The following is a 24,204-nucleotide window of genomic DNA, read 5'->3' as shown; positions in this document are numbered from 1 at the left end:
AAGGAAGAAAGCGCTCATTTTGTTTGCATTGGAAGTGGTTTATTTGATCTGACACACCCGATTGGCACAGAGTAGAATAGTAGTCTACATTAGTAAAGTACTTCAAAGTGTATATAGAATCTCACTTGAGAAATACGATGTCTGTGCCCCGCGGGTCCATCGCATGGCAGTACAATTGAACTGATGCTTTCTGTTATTTAAGCACAATACTGACCAAAGTGCATGTTGTTGTTTTTTCAAATAGACGAATGGTATGTGCATCACATATCAGGCCCACATGCATAGGCTGATGATGGCAGCGGATTCCACAAAGACTCCATCCCACATTGCTTTACAAAACCTCATTGGAGGTCATTTGGATCCCGCAGGCCTCCCAAAAGCTACCGTGATTAAGGTACTGTAATGTAGGGAAAGGTTTTACCCTTTCCCTATGACATCCTTCCCCTCTGTGTCATCAACTTTAAATCAAGAACATATAAGCCTTTGTCAAAGGTATTCCGGGAACAGCAGGGATTATAAAGACAACGAGGCGGACATCACATGATGACGGGAGCAATGTCATCGTTTCACATGACGACGCGCATCATGCATTCTCCCACTGTTTGAGCGACCGTGCTATTAATACACTCCAGCTGTCTTCCCAAAAGCGGGTGAGGTGTTGGAGCTACACACGTTAGCCCCCCAGCTAACTCTATGGCCTACACTGCCAAAAATGTCATGACTCTATCACATCTAGCAGCCATTTCCCCCCCCTAGAAGCGAATAACACCTTGGCTCAAACCACCAACGACTGGCAGTACTCGAAAGGGAGGCACCTTGACATTTTCTTGGCAATGCGTCATACCACTGTGCGCACAGTCCAATGAAAAGGAATGCAGAAGTATTAGCACAGTGTTGATAATGTTGACCCAGATATATAATAAGTTGCGATATTGCAAGCATTTTTGTTGTTTTTTGAAGTAGGCGTATCCGATTTGAGGGCCAGTGCGTGGACCAGTGCTTGGGTGTGGCGCAACCAGTTTGGAGTGCCTCCCAGAGCTGAGGATGTGGATGGAGATGGATGTGGCCTTCCTGGGGGGAGTTGGCATGTTCTGCCCGTGCCTGCGTGGTTTCCTCCCACATTCCAAAAACATGCATGGAAGGTTAATTGAGAGCTCTAAAATTGTCCCGAGGTGTGATTGTGACTGGATGGTTGCTGTTGCCTGGCAACCAGTTCCGGATGTGCCCCGCCTACTGTCCGAAGCCAGCTGGGATAGCCTCCAGCACCCCCACAATCCTTGTGAGTAATTAGTGGTTAAGAAAATCGATGGATTGGTCTACTCTGTGTCAAGGTCCAAATTGTGAAACGATCACATGAATGAATCCCAAGTAACAGCTTTAAAAATGGTCAATTTATGACAGATTGTTGCTGTTTTTGTTCTGAATGTAGAGATGGGATTCGACTGCTTTTCAGTGCAGGGGCGGATATTTTCTGGTGGCTTACAGAGTCTCGACCACCCCAAAATCTTGTACATTCCTAAACTATTTGCCTTATAAAATGTTCAGGTAGCAGTTTTTCAAAAAGTCCTAATATGTAATTGCTTGATTGACTGACTTTGGTGTTCTTGATAAAAACATTTTTTATTTTTTTAAAAAGTGGCTCTTTGCATTCTTCAATTTTTCTGTATTTGGCCCTCAGAGGGAAAAGTTATGACACTCCTGCAACTGATTACATTTCTCAGCTCAAAGATTTAGTAATGTGTAGGCATGAGTTGGCGGACAAAGTAGCATCCATTTTATATTCCAGAATATTTTTGACAGGGGCTCTTGTGCGCACATACCTCGCAGTCACATCAAATAGTCTCCCAGGTGACTATTGTGGAAAGTTCACCCGGCCGTGTGTTTAGTAAACAGAAAGCCAAACCGGACGTGCTTAAGTCAAGCACGGATTAGTTGGGAGGCTATTTAGAGGCTTTAATCAAGTGCACACAATCAGCCTGGGTGTCAAACAAGCACATTTGTACACATGAGGGATGAATGAGGTCGGTGACTCAGACACATGAGGCTCACATGCCTTCACTGACGCGGACAAACAAGATGGTGACAAAACATCCAGTGGATTCAGAAGGCGAGCATGTAGTCATCAGAGTATGGGTACATATGCCGGACGGGTTTGGTGCATGTAGCGCCGCCCCCGACCGCCCTGTGGGCACACTCGTCGGTGTCAGTACGGCAGGCTCCGCAGTGGCAGCTGAGGGCCACCGGGTAGACGAAGGTGGCGCTGGCTGCTCCGTGGCATCCGGGAAGCTGGGCCGTGCGGTACTCCACCCTGTCGTAGGTGCAGCCTGTCTGGATCAGGAAGCGCGAGCCGAATACGTCCCTGATGTTGGTGTCCTGCTCACCGTACACAAGCAGCACAGTGTTGGTATGCAAAACGATATGGAAACATTTCCAAATGAATATGATGCCCGTTGGGTAAGATTTGGAACAACTAGTGTTGGTTGCATAATACAATTGCATTCAATTTTACTCATGAGCAGAGTACCAACACAGCTTACTACTCTTTATTTTGTTTTCTGTCAGCTTGGGTACCCTGTGGCACCCCGCTGCCACTCACAGGGCAGTCTTGGTACTAAGACAGCCATCAATGTGTGTGGTGTTGGTCATCTTGATTGAGTGCACCGCTGCCATATTTTCCAATTTATGTGTAAGCCTTGCACACTTTTTATTAACTCATTCACTCCCAGCAATTTTCACTGAAGCAGCGCCCTTCGCTCCCATCCGTTTCACTGGATTTTGACCACAGAATAATGTGTTCTATTGTTATAAAATACGGAACCTACCAAAAGAAAGATTAGAGTATCTTCTTTCATCAGGACAAAAACATTTGTATCTGTTACCGTTTTGAAACAACATTAGAATAAAGCTAAGTTTCATCAATACTCACATTCCTGAGCTTGTTGCAACATGGCCCTGGCTGATCTATTATACGCTGCTGGCCGTTTTATTCAATAATTATTATTGCTTTAAGGCACCTCTTCATGTCAGAAGCTGCATCAAAGCCTTCTCTTACATAAAAAAAACATAACACACATGGAAATTTTTTTTTTGTAATAAACGTTTTTACCACGTTTTGGGGTTTGAATGAGTTAATATACTGTATGTGTGGTCGCCTTCGTTTCACCATTGGCTCTCGGTCCTATTCTCCCACAATGGATGTGTGCAGCCTAATGCAATAGTAAAAGCATTGTCTTACATAGATGAAATATGTGGAACGTATTCAAAAATTAAGGGTTGGTCCACCCAAAGAGCGTAAACGACAGACTTTCAGTAAGTGGATGGATGAATCCGCGCAACCAGAAAAACAGGTAGCTGTGTGTCCTTTCTCACTTAAGCACACAGGAGAATATGACCACTTACTTAAGAGCAGTAACAACGTAAAAAATGTCATATTCTCTCACATTTAAAATGTGTTTAAGATGTTAAATCTTATGTGTGTACCCTGCTTTAGTTGAGTGCTAGTGGGATTGGACAAGCAACAAGTTTTATTTGGGTGCAGATCTGGATCGAGTTGAAATCCATTATTTTTTCCTTTGGTACATTTGTTAACATTGGTGATGAATACTCTACTGAATGCAAGATCTACATTGTACGAACCCTGGAGAAGCAAAATCCCACGCAGATGGTGGTGTTGATGGCCACGCAGAAGTCACACTCGGGCTTCTCCACAAACAAGGTGTAATCGGTGGCTGTGCACATTGGCGCTGCCGTACGACAGAGCAGCAAGAGGAGGCAGCAGGTAACCACGGCGGCGTTCATCTTCAGCCGGGGGTTCGAGTCACGGGGCACCTAGCAAAGGAAAAGACTATTAGAGTATGTCATTTTACAATGTTATCACGCGCTCTCTTCTGCATCACCTTGAGAGAAGCCTGGCGATGCCGCGACAAAGTCCTTAGGGCACTTATATATTCAGTGCACCATACATAATGTATTTATCCGTTGTCTTGTCTACCCTCTTATCGCCGATCTGTGATCGAATGGAACCACTAATAAGTCCATTACGCTGACAACATGAATTACTTATTTTACCTTAGTATCCAGTCAAAAATAATCTTCAGTTTCTATGTGTGATTTGACCACAGCTTTGCCATGAGAGATCATCAATTTCACTTAGTTTGCCAGATAATTATAATTTATTTTCTACATATAATGTATATTTGCGCCAGTGCAGTGATGTATAGTGGTAACAACGCTCTTTCATTTGATGTCAGAAGTTGTGTTAAATCTTTGTGCACTGTCCACCATGTTTGTGTTCAGCTGACTTCTTACGATATTTTTGTTTGATGGTGCCATGACATTTTTCCAATATAAAAATATAAGTGCGCCAGCTCAATAAAGGTTGTGAAACAGTGCACTAGAAGCCCTCTACTCGTTTTTGCTGGAAGGAATGGGTATTTCTTATGAGCCTCTCAAATATTAAACAGAGTTTCACTGTGTTTTAAGATACTCTAATCTGTCTCTCATTTGTGTAATCATTAACCAGGAAATGGTGTCTTCACACTATCTTTTTTTTTCTGGCCACAGTGCAGTCAGTAAAAGAGTACTGTGAATGGTCCACAAAGTTGTCACACCCTTAAATGTGTCTCAAGAGCATAAAAAACAACAAAAAGTGTTATAAACCTGAAAATCTTCCTGTACTCTATAAACTTAAAGATAGTGTGACGTCCTTATCTAATCTTTTGCTGAATCATTGTTGAGGATAATTGAGTCATGGTGTTTGCAATTATGCTTGCAAACAGCCCTTTATCATCCAGGTGGCATCAATTAAAAACACAGAAGAGTCATAATAGAACCCTAAGGAGCCTTTGAGAGTCCCTAAATCAGACATTTTCTATTTAACTTCATACTCATTGTATTAAGGAGCTGTTATGTTGTTAGAAAGGCATATTTGACAAGCTTCTGTGTTATTATTATTGTTATTTTTTAAATAAATTCACTGCAAGCAGGCAATATACATACAAACCACAAAATATGTAAGCTTGCTGACAGGGTGGACATTTTTGGCAAATAGCATTTAATGAGCACATGGTGGACCTTTAGTTCATTATTCAGTTAGTTGGCGAGGTGACTGTATACTGTTTAACAAACATATTTGGAATTCTTGAAAGGTACAGTATCAATTCACATTTTACTATGACAGAGCGGACAGGTTCAGATGGGTAGCGGACACCATCTAAATACGCACATATAATATGATGAAAATTATCAACAAGTGTAATGACTTATTCTGCAACTATCCACTGTTTCAGCCTCTACTGAAGAATTACTAAATGCTGGATGTTCTGTGACTGATTTTTTTTGAAGGGGCAATTAGCTCACAATGACAGTGTGGACAGCAATTTCAGAGACAGGTGCAAAATGTTCAATATCAATATGAGAACGGAATACAGATGATCAAAATGACTCGCTCTAGTCAAATAGTGCAGAATGAAACAAAAACATTTTCAGAGACCCATCATTGTACCTATGTTTGAAAATGTTGGGTGTATGTCTTGACCTCCACTGAACCCTTGAGACTCACCGAACCTCTGGGGTTCGATCAAACCCAGGTTAAGAACCACTGAACTAGACGTTCTGGTGAAGAGTGACTGAGGAACCAGATCTTAAATACTAACAGGCATGAAGGACACCAGGCCATGCCCAACCCTGAAAACCAAAAACAGACTGAACAAAGCAACAGAACAAAACAAGCAACAGCAATGGACAAAATAATGGACCAAAGCAGAGTCACTAAAACGTGACTCTGATGAGATCATTTTGAAGATCCACCTGCCTTCTTAGATAAGGAATAAGTAATAAGCAATCTGGAGCTGTTTAATGATGGAAAATGTTTCACTGAGGTTGTATCCTTTGTTTGACATCAAAACAACAGCTGATACACCACGAGGACAACTTTCTTTTTTTTTTTATACAAACGCACGAGATGATGGCTGACCAAAGCCCCAGGCTGTCCTTGACAGATTATTAACAAAGTGAAATAATCTTTATGGTTGTCAGGTAGGCTTTTGCACATTGCGCGGCAGAGGAGTGCCCGTGTGAATCAGTGCTGGTGACTCCAGTCCACTGTATGTGTCTGTATTTGTTTTCGATGACCTCGGAAAGGACTTTTTCTCTCACTGCTACTTTTTGTGATCTCATTTTCTGCACAAGTGGTTCATTTTGAGGTAATCCAGCTTCATCAAGCGTACCTGAGCTCAACCATGGTCGGCACGGGCGGTCCAGTGGCCACCTTCTCCGTGTGGGACTATGTTGTGTTTGCGGGTACGATTGTGGGCTCCGCTGCCCTCGGCCTCTTCCAGGCCTTCCGAGGACGCAAGGAGAACAGCAGCGTTGAGTTCTTCCTGGGCGGGCGGCAGATGACGGCAGTACCCGTCGCCATGTCGCTCACGGCCAGCTTCATGTCCGGCGTCACCGTTATTGGCACGCCAGCCGAGGCGTACTTGTACGGAACGTCGTTCTGGCTATTTGGCATCAGCTACATCCTCATGTCGATCATCAGTGCTGAAATCTTTGTGCCTCTCTTCTACCGGCTGGGGATCACCAGCGCCTACGAAGTAAGAGGAAGACAAACAAGTAAAGTTCTAATGTAACTTATGAATGGAAAATAACAGCAATTTTACTAAGAGGTCACAAAATACAACAAAGCTGTTGCGAATTATTTAATATTCTTACAGTTGTGCACATAAGTTTACATACCCCTGTCGTATGTAAACTTATGAGCACAACTTTACATGAACAGAAGCTATGCTAGTATGCTATGAATCACCAACATTTACATGCACATCTCTACTCATGTCCACTTCAACTTCTTTAAATTCAAAACAATTACCACAGTATTTTGGATTATATGGGCATTAAGCCTTTTTCTATCTGTGCTCATAAATTTACATGGCTCTAGGGTACGTAAATTTATGAGTACAACTGTATTTAATCCACAGGCCTTGTTTGATTTTACTAACTTGGAGTTTGTTTGTCATTTTTAACATTTTTAAAGATGTTTTGGCCACCTCTCTCATTTTGCCACTTTCTGTCGACTGAAAAAGTGAACCATGATTGTCTAATTGGTTGGTTCAAAAAAGGAAGTGGAGTGGACACAAATGGTCAGAAGAGAGCCCAGAGGATTCAAATGTAGTGGTTCAAGTAAACATGTAACAGAAAGTCAAAAATAAGGATTATCATCTGGGATTTTAACTTGCATGATTCCCTTTCAATTCTAGTACCTGGAGATGCGCTTCAACCGACTCATTCGCATGTTTGGGACTTTCATGTACGTCGTGCAGACGGTTAGTAACGCAACACAAGTTATGTGCTCTTGCTCATGACAAACAACACCTGTCTTTGTTTTCCCTGCTGGTTTTATGGAAAATAAAACATCTTTCCATGTTCCATGAATATGAATGGCAAGCTTGCGTTGTTTCCAATCCAATTAACTAATGGCGGCCTCTCTTAACAGATCCTGTACACCGGTTTGGTCATCTATGCTCCGGCTCTTGCGCTGAATCAAAGTAAGCCACTAAGTCTCTAATGAGTGACATTTAATCTGAGCTGTTGTTTTATAAATTCATACATTGTTAAAGGGTCTATTTTGCCACTTGGTCTATCTCAACACAGCAAACCTAAAGAAAGGTCTTGACAAAACAAAAGCAGGTATTTACTGCTGAAAAATTCGTAATCCAGATGGTAGGCGACCCTAATGGTGTAAAAGCACTGATATAGCGTTTGTGTGGGAGGTGTCTGTAGAACAGCAAGCAGGGAGGTTAGCAGAAAGGAAGGTGACGATACAGAGAAGCAGATAGAGCAAACAAATACAGTACTATACGCTTCCGTTGACCTAACTGAGAGACAATAATGTAGAGGAAAACGTCCCACAAAAAAAAAAAAAACCCTGATGCAGACCACACCTAAACACACGAGCAAAGCAACTGGACTAATTAACAAGTGATAACTAAATATTGTCTTAGTGATTCAACGACACGCACCCAACTGTACTGTATTTATGTAAATAAAGGCTTAGTATTAGTGGCTTAGCAGCTTATTTACTCAGCTCAACTGCAGATGATGGGCAGGCATCTGGTTGTGCAAACCTTTATTTGTACAAAAAATAAAATAAAAACAGCATTACTAGCATATTCAAATTTTGGGATCAATTTTCATGCCCAGCGCAAGTTAAGTGCAAAGTGCAGTCCAACTGCGTACATGGGTGGAGTTTCCTTTCTTTTGCTATTTTTGTAAATTGGCACAGGTGGGAAGGTGTGTTATGGGAGTAAATACAACTGACTTAATTCCTGGCCAATCACGCACGCACGCACGCACGCACGCACGCACACACGCACACACGCACACACGCACACACACACACACACACACACACACACACACACACACACACACACGTCTTTGTATCTCAGTGGGGACATCATGCAATACTAGCCCCTTATTTAACCTTAACCATCACAACTGATTGCCTAACCCTAACCCGAATCAAAACCCAAATCAAACCAATGCTCTAAAACCAAGTTTTGACCCTCAAAAAGAGGTCTGAACATGTGGGGCCCACCAACATGTCTCCATAAGGACAAGTCGGTTCCCACAATGGTAGTTAAACTGGGGAAAAAAACGTGAGTATGGGCCCCATAATGTAGTAAAGATAAAGGCACACACAGTATTTGACATTGCAGAAACCGAAATAGATATGCAGAACATTGAAGTACGCAAAAGGACATTTATACGGAACTGCAAGGAGACCTTTACTTGCGGGTGATGTAAAGTTTGCCAGTGGCAAATCCACTCACTCGTGTCTATACGTGTTCAAAATTTTCTTTCTCACCCCCTTTTTTCTTAACTTCCATTTGGGGTGGCGAAACGAATCATTTGGTGAACAAGTCTTTTGAACTATTCTTTGAAATGAACGGATTCTAATGATCCAGTACACTTTAAAGAGCTGTCACTAATAATACACTTACTTGCTAATGAAAAGAGTTGACACCCACTTAACTGTGCTTTTCTGATTATTTAGTCACTGGAATGGATCTGTGGGGAGTGCTGGTGGCTACAGGGGCAGTTTGCATCATCTACTGCACATTGGTTGGTAAAGCACCCTCACGTGTTTCTGTGTTTACTGTGACATGTTTTTTTTTCTGTCACCCTAATGTCTCTGAGCTTCATTTTGCTTGTCTGCTCAAACTGGCTGAACTCTATCATCCGCGTTGATGTCGTCTTCAGGGTGGCCTGAAAGCTGTCATTTGGACCGACGTGCTACAGATGGTGGTCATGCTGGCCGGGTTTGTGGCCGTAATAGCGAGAGGGGCCGTGCTTCAGGGAGGCTTGGACAAGATTTGGGAAGACGCCGATCAAGGAGGCAGACTTGAGACATATGAGTAAGGACGGGCGGGTATAATATCAATATTGGAAAGAGGTGCTATTTGTTTAAGAATCAGAAAATACAGGGGGTGCTCGGTTGACTTTATCTCAACATACAGCATTGTGAGGCTTTTAATTGTTTATTTATATATAAGTGATTTAGAACTTGTAAACCGAAGATCCCCTGTATAATTTAAATAATTTCCACCTGTAAGCTGTCTTTTGTTTTGAACTTGACTAAGCTTTGATCCCGATCCCCTGAAGCGACATACTTTCTGGAGCATCACTATAGGTGGTTGTGTGACATGGTTGTCAGTCTTCGCTATAAACCAATCCCAGGTGCAGCGCTATATCTCCTGCAAAACACTGCGCCATGCCAAGATGTGAGCATTCCGACACCATACTAACATTGAAGAGCCTTCATGCCCTGACCGCTACTCTCTCTCCAACCAGATCTTTATATGTGAACATGGTGGGCTTGTGCGTGACTCTCACGCTGGCTATGTTGTCTGGTCTCACCATGTTCTCCATTTACAAGAACTGTGACCCGTTCACCAATGGCGATGTTGGTTCCACCGACCAGGTAGACATCATTTCACAAACCGATCACTAGACAGCATCCTATGCATTGAATAACTGTGTCTGTACAACAAACAGTTGCTTCCCTACCTGGTCATGGACATCTTGGCTGTCTACCCCGGGATCCCTGGTTTGTTTGTGGCTGCTGCATACAGTGGCACTCTGAGGTGAGGCTAAGGAAAGAGAAATGCATTTCGAGCAGGAGTGTGTAAACCTTTTATTCTAAAATGGAAGGATGCGAGGGCCACTTAGATATGCAACACCTCTAATTTATTCAAATCAATTCATCAATGTAGGTTAACACACTATATTGTTTTTATATAGTACTGTGTAAAAGGCCAAAAGACCTCCACCTGGGATTAACCATTAATAAGTATAACACATTTTTTTTATAGCTTTGCTTTTGGTTTTGTTTATCTATCAGTTAGTTAGTTAGCAGGCATCTTCCTGGTTAGTGGAGGATGGGAAAAATCGCATTTCATACTATTTGGTACTGTAACTAAATTATCTTTATTCACTAGGGAGTTGCATAGGGGGTGGGGAACACGCACCAAATTAGTGCACTACAAAAGCCCCGTATCCACCTCGGATCCCGAACGAGCCCCCATATTGCGTAAGAAAGGCACGGATGATATTAGCTGTGATTCATTTAGGGAGTGTACTTCCAGAGAAGGAATATCAAAGGATGTATTGGCCTGCATTGAATACTCAAACGATCACATACTGTACATGCTACATGATGAGGGTATGTTTTTCAGCACAGTGTCTTCCAGCATCAATGCCCTTGTTGCTGTCACCGTGGAAGACTTCCTTCGTCCCCATTGCAAAAACCTCTCCGTGAAGCAGACCACCTGGATTAGCATGGGCCTCAGTAAGTGTCGATAAAAAGGCTCAATGGTTACCCAGAAAGAAAAACTGTTTTTATTTCTGTATGAATACATTCAAATTCTGATGAGAATAGCTTTACCAACCGATTAAAATCTTGTATTGTATAGTTAAGTATGGTGAAAAAGCAACAAGTCAAACTACTGCAATCTAATGGTTACATATTTGAAATTATATAACGTGTTTTTTTTAAACTCACAAACCTCAGAAGATTGACAACTGATTGATGCTATCAACCTGAAAAACTAAACACGCCTTTAAAAGACATACTTGACCTGCATTAAAATCTAAACTCTGATTGTGTAAGCGGACACACACCTGATTTCGGTGCATGCAGTGTAGGTTCAGTTCCACTCAGTGATTGTGTGCACGGGAGTGTGAATGATTCTTCGTTACTACATGTGCCTTGTGCCTGATTGGCGACCAGTCCAGGGTACAGTCCGCCTTTGACCTGAAATCAGCTGGAATAGGCTTGAGCTCCCTGAAAAACTGCGTTGCATTAGCGGTTTGGATGAATGGACATTCAACTCTGAATGTCGCGCCTTGCCAAAATTGCACAGGCCAGATGTTGGCTGTTTTTACTGACAGTGAACATTTCAAATGCTATCTAATCTCTGGCATTCAGCTGCCATAAATCCTTAAGCAAACATACAGGTGGTAACATGCCAGTACTTTCTCAAAGCTGTCAAGAAAAATGCATGTTACGATACCTATGTATTAGTACTATATAGGAAGTATGTTAACTGCAGGGTTAGATAATCACATCTATCGTCATCATGAGTAAATCTCTTTCAATGTGTACTGTTAAGTCTTTGTAAATGCAGACCTGACATCTTCTGAAACATATAGTACAGGGTACAGTACAAACATAGCCAATTTTATCATTTTAAACAATTTCCTAAATTTAAGACCCCAGACATCTGAGGAAAATGTTGCCATGAGTGTTTTTTACTGCTTGTGCAGCGTGTGGTGTACTCCTCGAGATTATATACAGGCAAATCAGAAGGCACCACTTAAAGAGGACATATGTATTATGGAAAATTGACTTGAAAATTGCAAGCTCTTCTGTAATTCTGTTCCACTGTTATGAAACAGCGGGGCTGATTTTCAGAATCAACATCTGCTCTGGAGGGGGAAAAAAAAGTCCCTGTCATTGAAAAAGTTGCTATACCTAACAAGTAGACAACATTGGGAAGACCCTCACCCTATCTTAGCCACCAGTTGGTTGTCGTAGGTAACCAAAAACCATACTGGGTATTTGCAGAAGACAGAGCTGCCCACAAAAAGGCCTGACTCAAACTACAGTGTCACAAGTGGATGCTAGGTGTTATGTCATTCTTTATACTGTGAGAATTTTGACAAAAGAATGTCAGCGACCTTGCAAATTAGCTCTCTTTTACCTAAAATCTGTTGTTTTCTCATTAGGTGTGTTCTTTGGTGCTGTGTGCATTGGGATGGCTGGAGTTGCTTCACAGTTGGGAAGCGTTCTGCAGGTATACCCGACTCTCACATTTGACAGTCTATGCTCTGCAGCGCAGTGTCATGATAGTGATGTGTCCACAGGCAGCTCTCTCCATATTTGGCATGCTGTGCGGGCCACTTCTGGGGCTGTACCTATTAGGCATGCTTTTCCGCACAGCCAACTCAATCGTGAGTAGAACTAAAACACACACACACACACTGACACACACCTGCTAGCACAAGCAGGGAGCATTTCAACACTTACTTGTTGACTTTGCAGGGAGGCCTCACAGGAATGCTCGCCAGCCTGGGGTTGACACTGTGGGTGGGGATCGGAGGTCAGGTCTACCCGCCGACGGCAGCGAAGACAAACCCTCTGCCCGTCAGTACTGCAGGTTGCAACAGCACACTCCAGTATAACGGGACCACAGCAGCTCCCTGGACCACTCCAGTCACCCCCACTCAGCAACCCGAGTAAGTCACACAAAATAACTGACATTCCTGTCAAACAAGCACAAAGAGAGAAGTTAACTTACTATAAATCTTACCCTTTGACAACATCTGACAGACACAAAACTCAGGGGAAATGGTTATCCATCCTGGCTTTCTGTAAGATGCAAATATAACATGAAAAAATAAATAAATCTAATAACATATTTCGAGACAAAAATGTCACAGACAGGGGCCTTCAGATAGGAGTATAATAGTTCTGTGACCACACTAATTTAAACATTTCAAATAATTTTCCTCCATTTAAATGACAATGAATGTTTTGTTGTAAATCAGTCAGATTTTTTTCAAACATGACAGAAAAGTCAATTTTTTAAATTATACTCCACTACACACAATACTCCATATGATAATATATGATTGTGTGCGTATCAGTGTTAGGCCCCCTTTGGCAGACTTTTGGTACTCTCTGTCCTACCTCTACATCTCCTTGCTCGGTACACTGACAACCATCGTGATCGGCCTCTTGGTGAGCATGATCACAGGTGAGGACCACCCGTTGACCTCCACTGTGGCATATGCATGAAACCGTGTAACACAAGAAGACAATTGTTTATAGGTGGCTGCAAGCAAGGCAAGCTCAACTCCCAATTATTTGTGAAGAAAAGCGACTTGCTGTGTTTCAGTGGTAGCAGTAAATCACAGGTACAGCTTTGTTTTATGATTACAATTCTTGAAACAAAAATTTCATGTCAAGGTTCTCTACCTCTATTACCTTTTCACAACAGGCTTCAGGGAAAACAGAAAAGGGTGCGTCAGACTTCCACACAGCAGCCAACAAGCCAGGATTTGTACACTGTGACCCAACAAGTGACGATTTTCTTGAAGCGACCAAACTGTAATAATAATACATTTAGATATTGTACCTCTGACTTGTATTTAAGGTAAATGCTGCAGCTTAGTTTTGCATTACTATTACTGTATATACATCACTTAATTCAAAGGCTAGTTTTGTAAAAGAATGATACTGCCCAATAATGTGTATGCTTAAAATGTAGTCGACCCCCGCTATTCGCAGTGGGATAGGGACAGAGCCAGCCCACTAATCGCAAATTCACGTATAATTGACGCTCATTTAAATATATTGGTTGGGAGAATACAATTCTTTTGAATTGATCAAACACGTATTTATAGATAAAAATCTGTAAATTTTCCAGGAAAAACATGGCAAATGGAAAACTAAGAAAAATAAATGGATATTGGAGATTCTTTTTTTCTTTTGCAAATCCACGGGTGCTGAATCATGAGTATGCGGTGGTCGACTGTACAGTGTACCTGTATTCCAGAAAGTGCTTCAGTGGTGCCTAATACTGTGAAGTTACATAATGCAAAATGCAGTACTACTGGTAATTTATCATTTGATATCCATAAATCACATCAACTTGTGGTCTAAAAACCAACATACAATATTGCATTGATGACAGAACCAAGTTCATTTCTTTGATTACAGCTGCTCATATAAATTTCACATTCACTATTATGTTAAATCCACTTTTGGTCAGTAACAGGTCCTTTTTTTTTGTAAATGCATGTTTGTTTTTTTATCACTTACTTTTCATTTTACAAGTGTTCATTCTTTATCAAGTGTTTTAAAGTAAAAAGCTCATCAAATAAATATTTTGTATTTAAGCTTATTGTACTGAAAACATCATGCATTGAAAGCATCAATATGACCTCACCTCATGGTAACTCAAACTTGAATTAAGCATTTATTGTCTTTCTTTCTTCCAATAAACTCATGAAGAATAGTGCACAATTTACATTTGGTTACTCAAAGAAAAGGGAAATGTTCTTACTTTTCACTGTCAACCTGTGAACAGGCAAATATTAAATCACAGCAATAACTCTTAAGGTAACTCTTGGTAAGGCATTAATTGAACATTTCTTTGACATTTTACTGCCAAACTGTGAAAAGGCATGCACATATTAAATCACAGCATTAACTCTTAAGGTAATTCTTGGTAAGGCATTAAAGTAACATTCCTTTGACATTTCACTGTCAAACTCAACAGGCATGCAAACGTTAAATCATAGCAATAACTATAACGGTAACTCTTGGCTACTATAACTACTGAAATAACTAGTGCTAACTAGCCATATGCAGTAGTACTACACTACAACGGCAACTGCATAAGTTACTGAACATGTGCAATTATTACTACACTTGAAAACTATGACTACTACACCACAACAATGACTTCTATATTAGCAAGCTATGACTAACTAATACTACAAATACAGCATTACCATGCTTAGGACAATATTACTATAATAACTACAAAACTCTACTTTTCTTCTGTGACTACAACAAATGTTTTTACTACATTACTATGTGCCTTTCAAAGTTGGAATACCAAAATGTTTCCAAAGTGTCTACAAAGGCATTGCTTATCCAAAAATGTCCCTCTTTGTCTTTTTCTTTTTCTCACTGTCAATGACGGCGGTCCAGCCAGCATCACGAATCCTCTTGATGGTCGCTAACCTAAGGGAGGTTCCTGGTGACTTAACAGCAGTGGGACTCTGGAGATGGGTAAAAAGAAATGTAGCAACGCGGTTTTAAAAGTAATATGAATCAAACATGCAGATTATTCACATTACCTTTGTGAATCTGTTACTATTAGAGAGAGGAACAGAGAACTGGGGTGCTGGCAATCTTTTAATAGTCTGTCAAGACCAGAAAGAGAAATTACACTTACTATGACCTCCTTCTTTTATTGGATGACAAAAAAAATATTCTCACCAAAACATTGCTTGGATCAGAGCTGTCGGACTTGGGCTCCAGCTCGAGGGCTCTCTTCCCCCAGCTCCCTGGCTTTTCAGCACTAGGGGGCGTCCTTATTCTGTAGGTCTGTAAAACATTTCACAATACATCATCAGCGTGCTGAGGAGTCAAACTTTAAAACTGTCCAAATGCTGAATCAATTACTTTGATTTTGTTTTCTCTGCCAGCCCGCTTTGTCCTATTTACTGGGGAAGCAAAGTCTTCACGGTGGAGTTCCTTGAGCATAAATTGAGAGATGATACAATGATAAAGTAAGTCTGGTAAATGATCCTCATTCATCACAGATCAACAAGGGTTCTACCTTGATCTTGGGTGTTCTTTCGCCTGACATTCTCATGGATCCAACGTCAGATTCCTCACACAAATAATGAATGTTAAATTACAGTTTCCTCAACAAAGTCAATTTAAATCACTGTGGTATTTGAAATGGTGGCCAGCACATATTAATGAAAAAGTGGTTTAGGTTGCTTCATTAGTGCAAAGTATACAGTGGCCTTCTACAGACCTCGGCAAAGTCAAACACGTTCATCTTTGAAGACCTGCTTCTTGGTGTTTCTGCATGTCTCCCTTTATCATTCGTGTTGAAGGCATTTGTCTAGAAATAGTAGTAGTAGCACATATGTATATAAATGGTTGAGGTGTTTGGGTGCTCTTGCTCTTTGCGTCATGTATGCATACCGTGTTGTTCTTGTCTTGGGACAGACGGGGGAATTTAAGTGATGACAATTCTTTCTTCAGATCACTTAACTCCTTCTGAAATAGAGCAAATAACATCATGGTTTAACAACTGGAGTGGAAAATTACAGTACGTTGTAATACAACACCTTTGCAGCCATCAGCTGCTTCTTCAGTTGACTGTTTTCTGTCTTGAGCTTGGAGACATCAAGCTCCTATTGAAGAGAATTCAAACAATAAATCTTTAGTTGGAACAACATTTTTTAGGTTTGTATTGTGGCGGAGGTAGTTTGAGTACCAATGCCACCCTGCAGTCAACTGCCTCAGTTGCACTCTTCTTTATCTCGTCAAGCTCCGCATCCTTTTCTTTGACCATGCGGTCGTATTGGCTCTAGGAAGGACAACATTTGTTTGAACAGGCAGTTAAGGTGTGCACCTATGGGGGGGGGCAAAACATACTTTGTGTTTTTCCATCAGTGCGACCATATCTGCCATCTTATGTTGACACTTGAGTTCTGCGTCCTGTTTGCTCTTGATGGCCTCAGCTGTTTTTGATCGCAGCTCTTGCATCTATGGGGAAAAACAGTCATTCTTATTAACTTTCACATTCGAAAGGGCCAACAATTTAGTTTATTATACAAACAACCTCATTGTCCAGCTGTGCCGCTAACAAAGTTTTAGCGTGAAGCTCTTTCAGCAGCTCCTGATGCTTTTCCTCAAGTCTTTTCTGGTTGTGGGATTCCTCATTCAGACTGCTCAGCTAACAATAACAACAACAACAACAACAACATACATTAAACACGTTTTTTTAAAAGTATTTTACAAAACAAGAGGACCATAACTATACCTTATTTTCAAGCTGACCGTATTTCACAAGCTCTTTTGCAATTTGTGCCTTAAGTTTTTTAATCTGAAATATAAATGTGAGAAGTTTAACTGTGCGAAAAGACAGCGGATGAACAAGCTCGAACGTCTTACAAACCTCTTTCTGGTATTCCCCTGCTTTACGATGAGATTTAATTTTCTTCACAAGGTAAGAGCACTAAAAGAACAATGCCATTGGTTTCATAAAGTGAGAAAACTAATAATAACACACATTTATTTCTCGTCACCTTTACTTCTGCAGCTTTGATCTGTCCTTCTGTCTGTGTGATCTTCTCCTGCAAATGCTCACACTACACAACGCATGATGACAAGAGACACTTTAAAATCAGTAAATAAAATAACAACTGAGCATTAAGTTTATGTGCTTACATTGTCTTCCATTTTCTTCTGCAACATCTCAATTTCTTCACACTGTCTTTGGGTTAGACTCTGAATGGCGTACACTTCGGCCCTATAAAAAAATATATATATGTTGAACCTATACATTCAAACATGAAATTCAAAATTTGTCAACCTCTCCCACCCACTCGTTGAACTTAGCCCATTTTAAGGGAACGGTCAAATGAGCCACTGCTCAACCTGCACTCGACTACGGTAGAATGTGTTCCAACCAAGAATGCTTTTCTTATCATGACGACTCAAGGTGGACATAGGGGAGATTACTTGCTGGTCCCATACTTACAAAATTTAGTGCAAAATTCGAAGCAAATGCAAGCCCCCATAAGGAATCGATATTCTGGGAAAATTTAGAATGGCACACTCCCAAACACATTCAAACTCCCAGAGACCCAAATAAAAGTTATCTAACTAATCACTGAAATACAAACTCACCTTAAACGTTGGTTTTCCCCTTCCAGCTTCTGAATTTCCTTTGAGAGCTTCAAGGCCTTCTCCTCACTCACCTGCCAGTGAAATGATTCATGTTTTTAACTAATCGATGGACACAATTTGCAAGTTTACATACAATTTAGCGACCTAAACGTGAGGCAATACTCAAACCTTCATGTTTGCCTCTACGGTTTTCATATTAGAGGACTTGCTCTCAAACTTCTGCTCAACAGCTTTCTTCTCAAAATGAACCTCGTTAAAATTAGACAGCAGCTCTTCATACTTGGCTCTGGAAAGCGGCACAGCATTGGTCATGTGCAATACAGCATAGGAAGCCGTTTATTATGAAGCAACTCACTGATGCTGTGTGAGTTCTGTCTTGAGCTGCACTATGCCAAAGCTGTACTCCTCTGATTTCTTCATTTCATTGAACAACTTTTCCTCCAGCTCGTGCACTTTTCTCTATGGAACAACATGAATACACGCGTAGCTGAGTAGTGCAATCATTACAATGTTTATGCTTCTTTACGATTTCCACAGAAAACCTCAGTGGTGTCGTGCTTCTCCATGAAAACTTCTTCTGCCTTTTCACCAGTATTCTTGAGCTTTTCGTTGTCTGCACGTAGAGTCTGTGCCTCACCCTGGTTCAGAGAAAAACAAAAAGTTGTCTGGCCATTGTAGGGTTCTTAAAATATGCATTCATTCCGAAATGACTGGTGTGCACCATGACTAGCTGGGCTTCTATGGTTTTTGCTGAAAGGTCAGCTTGGAGGTCGTTCACTCTGACCTCAAGGATATTAGCTTTTCTCTTCACAAGCTCCATTGAGTTCACACATTCTTGCTGAGAGCACAAATAACACAGAAAATTGATGTAATAATTAAAATTTAGTAAGGTATAATAAAAGTAAAACTCACTATTTCACTCTGAAGGATGGTAATTTGCTCATCTTTTTTTGCACTTTGTTCTTCTATTTCTCCTGTAAGAGTAAAAAAAAGTTGCTCTGACTTTATTTAAAAAATAAATAAATTTAACATAGAATTGATAAGATTCCTCACCTAAAACTTTCTTACTCCTTTCAAGTTCTTTGTGTTTTTCCATTAGTTTTTCCTCGCAATCCTTAGACCTTAAACAGAAATTCCAGGACGACAATGAGCAGAGGAAATCACCATTCAGGCTTCTGAGCTGTGAATGCGTAAAAGAATGTGTACCTTCGTTCCTCAAAGGCTAAAGAATTCTGCAGCTCCACAAGGGTTTTCTGAACTTGTTCGAGCTTCTCGGCTTGTTCGTTTTTAACTCGGCAAACCTCCTGCAAGCTTAAATCTTTGCTGCTGAGGATCTGCACATGCTCTTCTTTGCTCTGTCTCAGCATGGCACTCATGGCTTCCTGGCTTGTCTTTGAGGGAGGAAACATGTTTCAGCTAAAGCAAACAATCCAGAGCTGAGCTCCGTTTGAAGGCCACTTGGAGAATTGTATGATTAAGATTAAGATTCACTGATTGTCACACCCATCCAAGTGGGGCGAAATCTATTCCCCGCATTTGGCCCATCCCCTGAGGGAGCGGTGAGCAGCAGCAGCCGCGCTCGGGAATAATTTGGTGATCTAACCACCCAATTTCAATTGAGCAGAAACAGTATGTAGATCAAGCAGACACGGACAGAACAGTAACAGAAATCACCTTGCTTTCTTTATAGCGCTGCTCTGCCGAGTGCAGTTTTTCAAGAAGGGACTTTTGCTCCATTTTTGAGCTTTTCAGATCCTCACATTGTTGCGCTGCAGAAGAACAAAATATTTTGCCTATGACAACGTGAACAGAACATTTTGAAGGGTCACATGCAATATTATTTACAATTTAACACATCGCATGGGTCTTAACATGCTTTCAAGATACCCCAAGCATCAAGAATTACAGCACATGTTTGTTTCCCACTCGTTTTAATGCCTCAGTATAACTAAATTAAAAGGGGGTGACCCGTCTCATGCATATGAGTCAGTGGTCACCATGACCCCAGCTATTGCTGAATGTGCCAAGAGCTAGAGATTTTGGTACCAAACTACCATGACAACGAGAGATCAAGCTAGGTGGTTGGGATGAGGCCAGCACCCACAAAGTCAAAGCATCGAGTGTATTTTCAATCTTGTAGGCAGGCTTTAAATCACATTGCACATGTTAAATTAATCTATTTGCATATACTCCTCCCGGAACACAGTAAATCAGGCCCTAATTGTGTAATTTCACACTTGATGTGTGGCCAGGCACTCCAGAGACCCAACTATTTGAAACAAGCCATTAAATTCACTATTCCATAATATGTCGCTTTAAAGAAAATAATTAACTGGATGACGATGAATGTAATTATGTGTTTAATTTTGTGGCATTGTTCTTACTTGTGGCCTCTTGAAGCAGTCTGCATTGATTTTGTGTTTCATGGAGGTCACGCTGGACTTTCTCAAATTCACCTTCTTTATCCTGAAGTTTAGCTGTAAGTGTCGCCACCTGTGGAAACGCCAAGTCTTTTAGCAGTTTGTTACAAAGGCAGATGACTCTTGTACGTACTGACCTCTTTCTCTTTTAGGGTGTATTCTTGCTGATATTTTTCTTTCAGCTCTTCAAAGTCCTGCAAACTCTCTTTGGCTGTGGATAAAAAGAGAAAGGAGGACTTTTGTTTTATGAAGCCAAAAAAAAAATAAAATGACAAACTGTTTCAGAACAAACCAGACTGCATCTCCTTCTTTTCGGCTTCAGCTTGAACGCGAAGGCGTTCAAATGCCACAGTCAGTTTCTAGAAACATTAATAATTCCTTGATTGGCTGTTTATTACTCACTTTTGGGCTATGTGATGTAGATAATTTTACCTGAACACTTTCACTGTTTTCCATTAGAAGGTGATGCGTCTCCTCTCGCTCGGATTCAACTACAAAACACATAAGTGTGTGTCAATTTTTGGCACACTGATGAGGCTGTGAGACGTGCGACGGAGCTGAACACACTCACATAATTGCATTTTGTCTGTCGACCGCTCAAATGTTTCTTTCAGCAAATTACACAAGTTGCGGGTTGCATTGTGTCTGAATCGAAACATTGACTTTTCATGAGCAAAACAGTAATACTGTGTGCAAGAAAAAATAAATAAAACATACTTGTTCCGCCACTCCTCATTTTCACTCATCTGCTCCTCAAGCTTGATGCTGAGACTTTCATTTTGAAACTGTAAAGTGCGCGCGCGCTCACACACACACACACGCACACACACACAATGAAATCACAATAATTAATGCAAAGTATTTGCCACGAAAGGCACACACCTGTAACTCTTGAATGGCCTTGCGCTGCGTCTCAATTGTTGCTTTGTTCTCCTGAAGTTTCCTCTCACTTTCGGCAGCGTCACAGAGCACTTTGGCTTTCCAGCATTTGATTTTCTCCACCTCGTCAAACATTTTAGAACAAAGTTTTCCAGGACTACAGTCGCTCTGTGGAACATTGACAATGGCAGGAAGTGATCCATAAAATGGGTAGGATTTTGGCGGCCCTAAATGAGATTTTATACGTGGCACACTACAGTGCAGCACCGTACTATGGTGCATGACCTCTATGCCTGTTGTGGCACATTTTATACAGGCTTTCTTGGGTTGGGCATCGCTTGAATTTGAATTATTCCAGTTCCTAACGACTCTTGTTTTCGATTTTTTTTAGGAGGCAGGGTCAAAAGCGTTTGCATGGTTTAAAATATGGATGTCTAAACTATGGCTACAGCGGAGACTAAAATTAATATTTGACACGGCCTGTGTCGTTTGACTATACTGAACTACAGTACTTACTTTCTACACAGAGTGGCAGCAAAGGAGTAGATTAATAAAGCTTGTCATCTCTCACTTTCTTTATTTCAAGCAATCACATTTGGTAGGGCCCCTGGCCACCCTAAAATTCTGATTTTTTTTTTGCATTTTGCTTTTTGCATTATAATCCAGCAGTGTATTCAACTTGGCTTGCTTCTATTTTTCTGTATGTGGCTCTTGGGCAAAAACGGTTTGGACACCCCTGGCTAAAAGGCGTAGCTAGCCAATTACTTTTGGATTAAATGTCTCTATTTGTCGACAAAGATGAATAATTTTAAGATGTGAACGATTCTACAAGAATTGGAATGTTAGTCCAAGTTCCAATTGATTCTCAAGACTTCATGCCCTACCCAAGGTTCCCATAGACCAGTGTTTCTCAACACTGGTCTTTGGGGCCCACTATCCAGCCTGTTTTCCATGTCTCCCTATTCGACACACAGCTGATTCCAATGACAGCTCATCAGCAAGCTCTGGACGGAAAACGATCTTCACCTGTGTTGGAATCGGGAGACATGGAAAACAGGCTGGATAGTGGGCGTCAAGGACCAGGGTTGAGAAAAACTGCCATAGACTATATTATAAATTGTAATATTTTTTTGTCAAGTACGCTGTAGTAGGTTGACTCAGGACGGCCATTAGCATAAAAAGTAGTGTAGTGTAACACACATTGCAACACCAGAATGGATGCGGCCTTGCCCAGTAAACTCTAAACATTAGCATACGGCCTGCCCTGTATTTACCTTTACACATCAATGTAGTTTTAGAGGCTGCTGAATGTTACCTCCTCTTTCTCTGTTGGGGCCACTGTCATCTTCGGGCAAACTTTATAGGACAGAAAATATCACAATTATAACTTTTATGCTTGGTGCAGTACATCGTTATCTTTTAGATGTGTGTCTTCTTGGTATACTATACCTTGTGTAGTTGGTTTAGTTGAGGCGACAGCACATTTGTTTAGGGCTGGCATGTTTTGTTTTTTAACAAAATATTTACTGGGACCCTAAGGAAAGGAGTAGTTGAATACATGTACAGTGTATATAAAAGTCTGCCAGGTTTTTGTGAACAAAAAATAAGACGCCAAGATAAAAAAATTCAAAGATTTTTTTCACCCTTATGTGACTAACAATTCAATTGAAAATAAATGTTGTTTTCGAAAGGATAAAAGTTAAAAGAAATGTGGTTGCATAAGCTTTGAAATGATTTTTTGTGGTCTAATTTTTTCATTATCACAAAAACCTGGCATTTGAAAAGGGATGTGAAGACTTTTAAATAGTCACTGTACATGCAAATTCTTAACAGAAAAAAGGGAGAGCGGTTATTTTATCAATAATCCACAGGTACAATAAATGGGGACAAGAGTACTTACTCCCCATCACATTTTTCCCCGCTCCTCAAAATCAAAAAGTGGTTAAGATAGGCCTATGTGTGTTTTCTGAAGTGGTGTCTTCATCCGGGAAGTTGACAAAAAGAAAAAGCGTATTTTGACTAACTAAATAGTTATAGTAAATATAAATACTCAGGATAGGTGACCAATGAAAATGAGTAAGTAAATACTTTTTACTCACCACATCAGCTCTGTTTTCAACACTCTCTTGGGGTTTAACGGCAGGCACCTGGTTGTTGTTATTCATCCACGGTGGCACCAAGAGTTTCAGGTTGAACCGTCGGTCGTTCTCCATTCTGGGATACAAGTGCAACGCTTCGGCTGAACGGCTGCCTCGCAGGTTACACTTATAAGGTATATATATTTAAAAATAATTCAAATATAACTATAATAACTTTTTGTAGCGTATTTGTCATGAGCGTTCACCTTCGGATATGACGAAAGGATGGACACTTCTACGTAGCTCGTCCTAATATTACCAACACTGATGGCGACGATGCGGTTTAAAAAAAATAAAATAAAAAATAAAGGGAGTACACGGCTAACCTTATGCGCGACCTGTTACTTACTTACAGAATCAGACACCTGCCCAAAACAAACAAACAAAAACGTCGAGAGAATGCCACCAACGGCGTGTTTAAACTCGTTTCTTACCTGTACGATGGAACCGTTACCGTTGACAAACAAAACCACCTGTGAGCAAAGACGGTTAATTTTACAAAATGGCTGTTTCACTGAGTTTAAAAAGAAAAAAAGACGAGCACACTTGCGGTGTGTAAGGACACCCGTTAGCAAGGCTATTTTAAGTAATAAAATAGTCAATAATTAATATAAAATTGGACAATTATTTTAATTATAGATGGATAATTTAATTATAATTGATTTACAAGTCCGAGTTTAGTACACTGAGTAAGTCAAAATGGCGTTCAACTCGGTAAAATGGCCGTCTCAGTCTATTGAAAATCAGTGATTGAAAAGCA

General features: G+C 40.8%; 3 protein-coding genes and 1 long non-coding RNA gene across 21 annotated transcripts in view; 2 read left to right on the top strand and 2 right to left on the bottom strand.

Moving 5' to 3' along the window:
- Window positions 1-42: 42 nt before the first annotated feature.
- Window positions 43-13,679, bottom strand: tshba (thyroid stimulating hormone subunit beta a). Of its 9 annotated transcripts, none has more exons than XM_077572321.1 (8): window positions 13,550-13,679; window positions 13,253-13,343; window positions 12,590-12,825; window positions 10,703-12,523; window positions 10,069-10,151; window positions 6,228-6,586; window positions 3,637-3,828; window positions 43-2,373 (listed from the first exon to the last, which is right to left on the bottom strand). In XM_077572321.1, the coding sequence occupies exons 7-8, from the start codon at window positions 3,796-3,798 to the stop codon at window positions 2,101-2,103; spliced, it is 435 nt and encodes a 144-aa protein (XP_077428447.1). In that variant the 5' UTR covers window positions 3,799-3,828; window positions 6,228-6,586; window positions 10,069-10,151; window positions 10,703-12,523; window positions 12,590-12,825; window positions 13,253-13,343; window positions 13,550-13,679; the 3' UTR covers window positions 43-2,100. The 9 variants fall into 9 exon arrangements, with proteins under 9 accessions (XP_077428447.1, XP_077428446.1, XP_077428449.1 ...); XM_077572320.1 differs by having other exon boundaries at window positions 10,069-10,829; window positions 11,182-12,523; XM_077572323.1 differs by having other exon boundaries at window positions 11,182-12,523.
- Window positions 6,146-13,679, top strand: slc5a8l (solute carrier family 5 member 8, like). Its single transcript, XM_077572330.1, has 15 exons — window positions 6,146-6,593; window positions 7,257-7,322; window positions 7,493-7,544; window positions 9,056-9,123; window positions 9,262-9,416; window positions 9,642-9,782; window positions 9,853-9,982; window positions 10,057-10,145; window positions 10,737-10,849; window positions 12,289-12,356; window positions 12,427-12,513; window positions 12,605-12,798; window positions 13,210-13,319; window positions 13,394-13,479; window positions 13,563-13,679. The coding sequence occupies exons 1-15, from the start codon at window positions 6,240-6,242 to the stop codon at window positions 13,674-13,676; spliced, it is 1,827 nt and encodes a 608-aa protein (XP_077428456.1). The 5' UTR covers window positions 6,146-6,239; the 3' UTR covers window positions 13,677-13,679.
- An 840-nt stretch (window positions 13,680-14,519) lies between these two features.
- Window positions 14,520-24,168, bottom strand: sycp1 (synaptonemal complex protein 1). Of its 6 annotated transcripts, none has more exons than XM_077572298.1 (35): window positions 23,879-24,168; window positions 23,406-23,520; window positions 22,756-22,840; window positions 22,622-22,662; window positions 21,310-21,474; window positions 21,145-21,212; window positions 20,999-21,072; window positions 20,860-20,918; window positions 20,720-20,786; window positions 20,565-20,638; window positions 20,392-20,500; window positions 19,682-19,776; window positions 19,214-19,398; window positions 19,061-19,128; window positions 18,920-18,981; window positions 18,729-18,845; window positions 18,550-18,645; window positions 18,363-18,466; window positions 18,176-18,293; window positions 18,008-18,078; window positions 17,546-17,627; window positions 17,404-17,466; window positions 17,274-17,333; window positions 17,139-17,201; window positions 16,938-17,051; window positions 16,751-16,861; window positions 16,590-16,682; window positions 16,441-16,506; window positions 16,295-16,369; window positions 16,122-16,211; window positions 15,918-15,971; window positions 15,761-15,832; window positions 15,575-15,682; window positions 15,433-15,498; window positions 14,520-15,354 (listed from the first exon to the last, which is right to left on the bottom strand). In XM_077572298.1, exons 2-35 carry the CDS (start codon window positions 23,517-23,519, stop codon window positions 15,223-15,225), a joined length of 3,021 nt encoding a protein of 1,006 aa, XP_077428424.1. In that variant the 5' UTR covers window position 23,520; window positions 23,879-24,168; the 3' UTR covers window positions 14,520-15,222. The 6 variants fall into 6 exon arrangements, with proteins under 6 accessions (XP_077428424.1, XP_077428425.1, XP_077428426.1 ...); XM_077572299.1 differs by lacking the exon at window positions 23,879-24,168 and adding an exon at window positions 23,651-23,856 and having other exon boundaries at window positions 23,406-23,570; XM_077572300.1 differs by lacking the exon at window positions 23,879-24,168 and adding an exon at window positions 23,651-23,855.
- LOC144056000 (uncharacterized) overlaps window positions 23,273-24,204 on the top strand; it is a 95,214-nt gene continuing 94,282 nt past the window's right edge. For 2 of the 5 annotated variants that reach the window (XR_013294968.1, XR_013294967.1), the window contains exon 1: window positions 23,424-23,578. This is a non-coding gene — a long non-coding RNA (uncharacterized LOC144056000). Of the gene's footprint in view, window positions 23,383-23,420; window positions 23,579-24,204 lie in introns of those variants that run through there. The other 3 variants (XR_013294969.1, XR_013294970.1, XR_013294971.1) reach the window with 3 other exon arrangements.

This window comes from Vanacampus margaritifer, chromosome 8 (genome assembly GCF_051991255.1).
Source record: "Vanacampus margaritifer isolate UIUO_Vmar chromosome 8, RoL_Vmar_1.0, whole genome shotgun sequence".
In the NCBI taxonomy this organism is placed as follows: domain Eukaryota; kingdom Metazoa; phylum Chordata; class Actinopteri; order Syngnathiformes; family Syngnathidae; genus Vanacampus; species Vanacampus margaritifer.
This window is presented reverse-complemented; position numbering and strand designations above follow the sequence as displayed.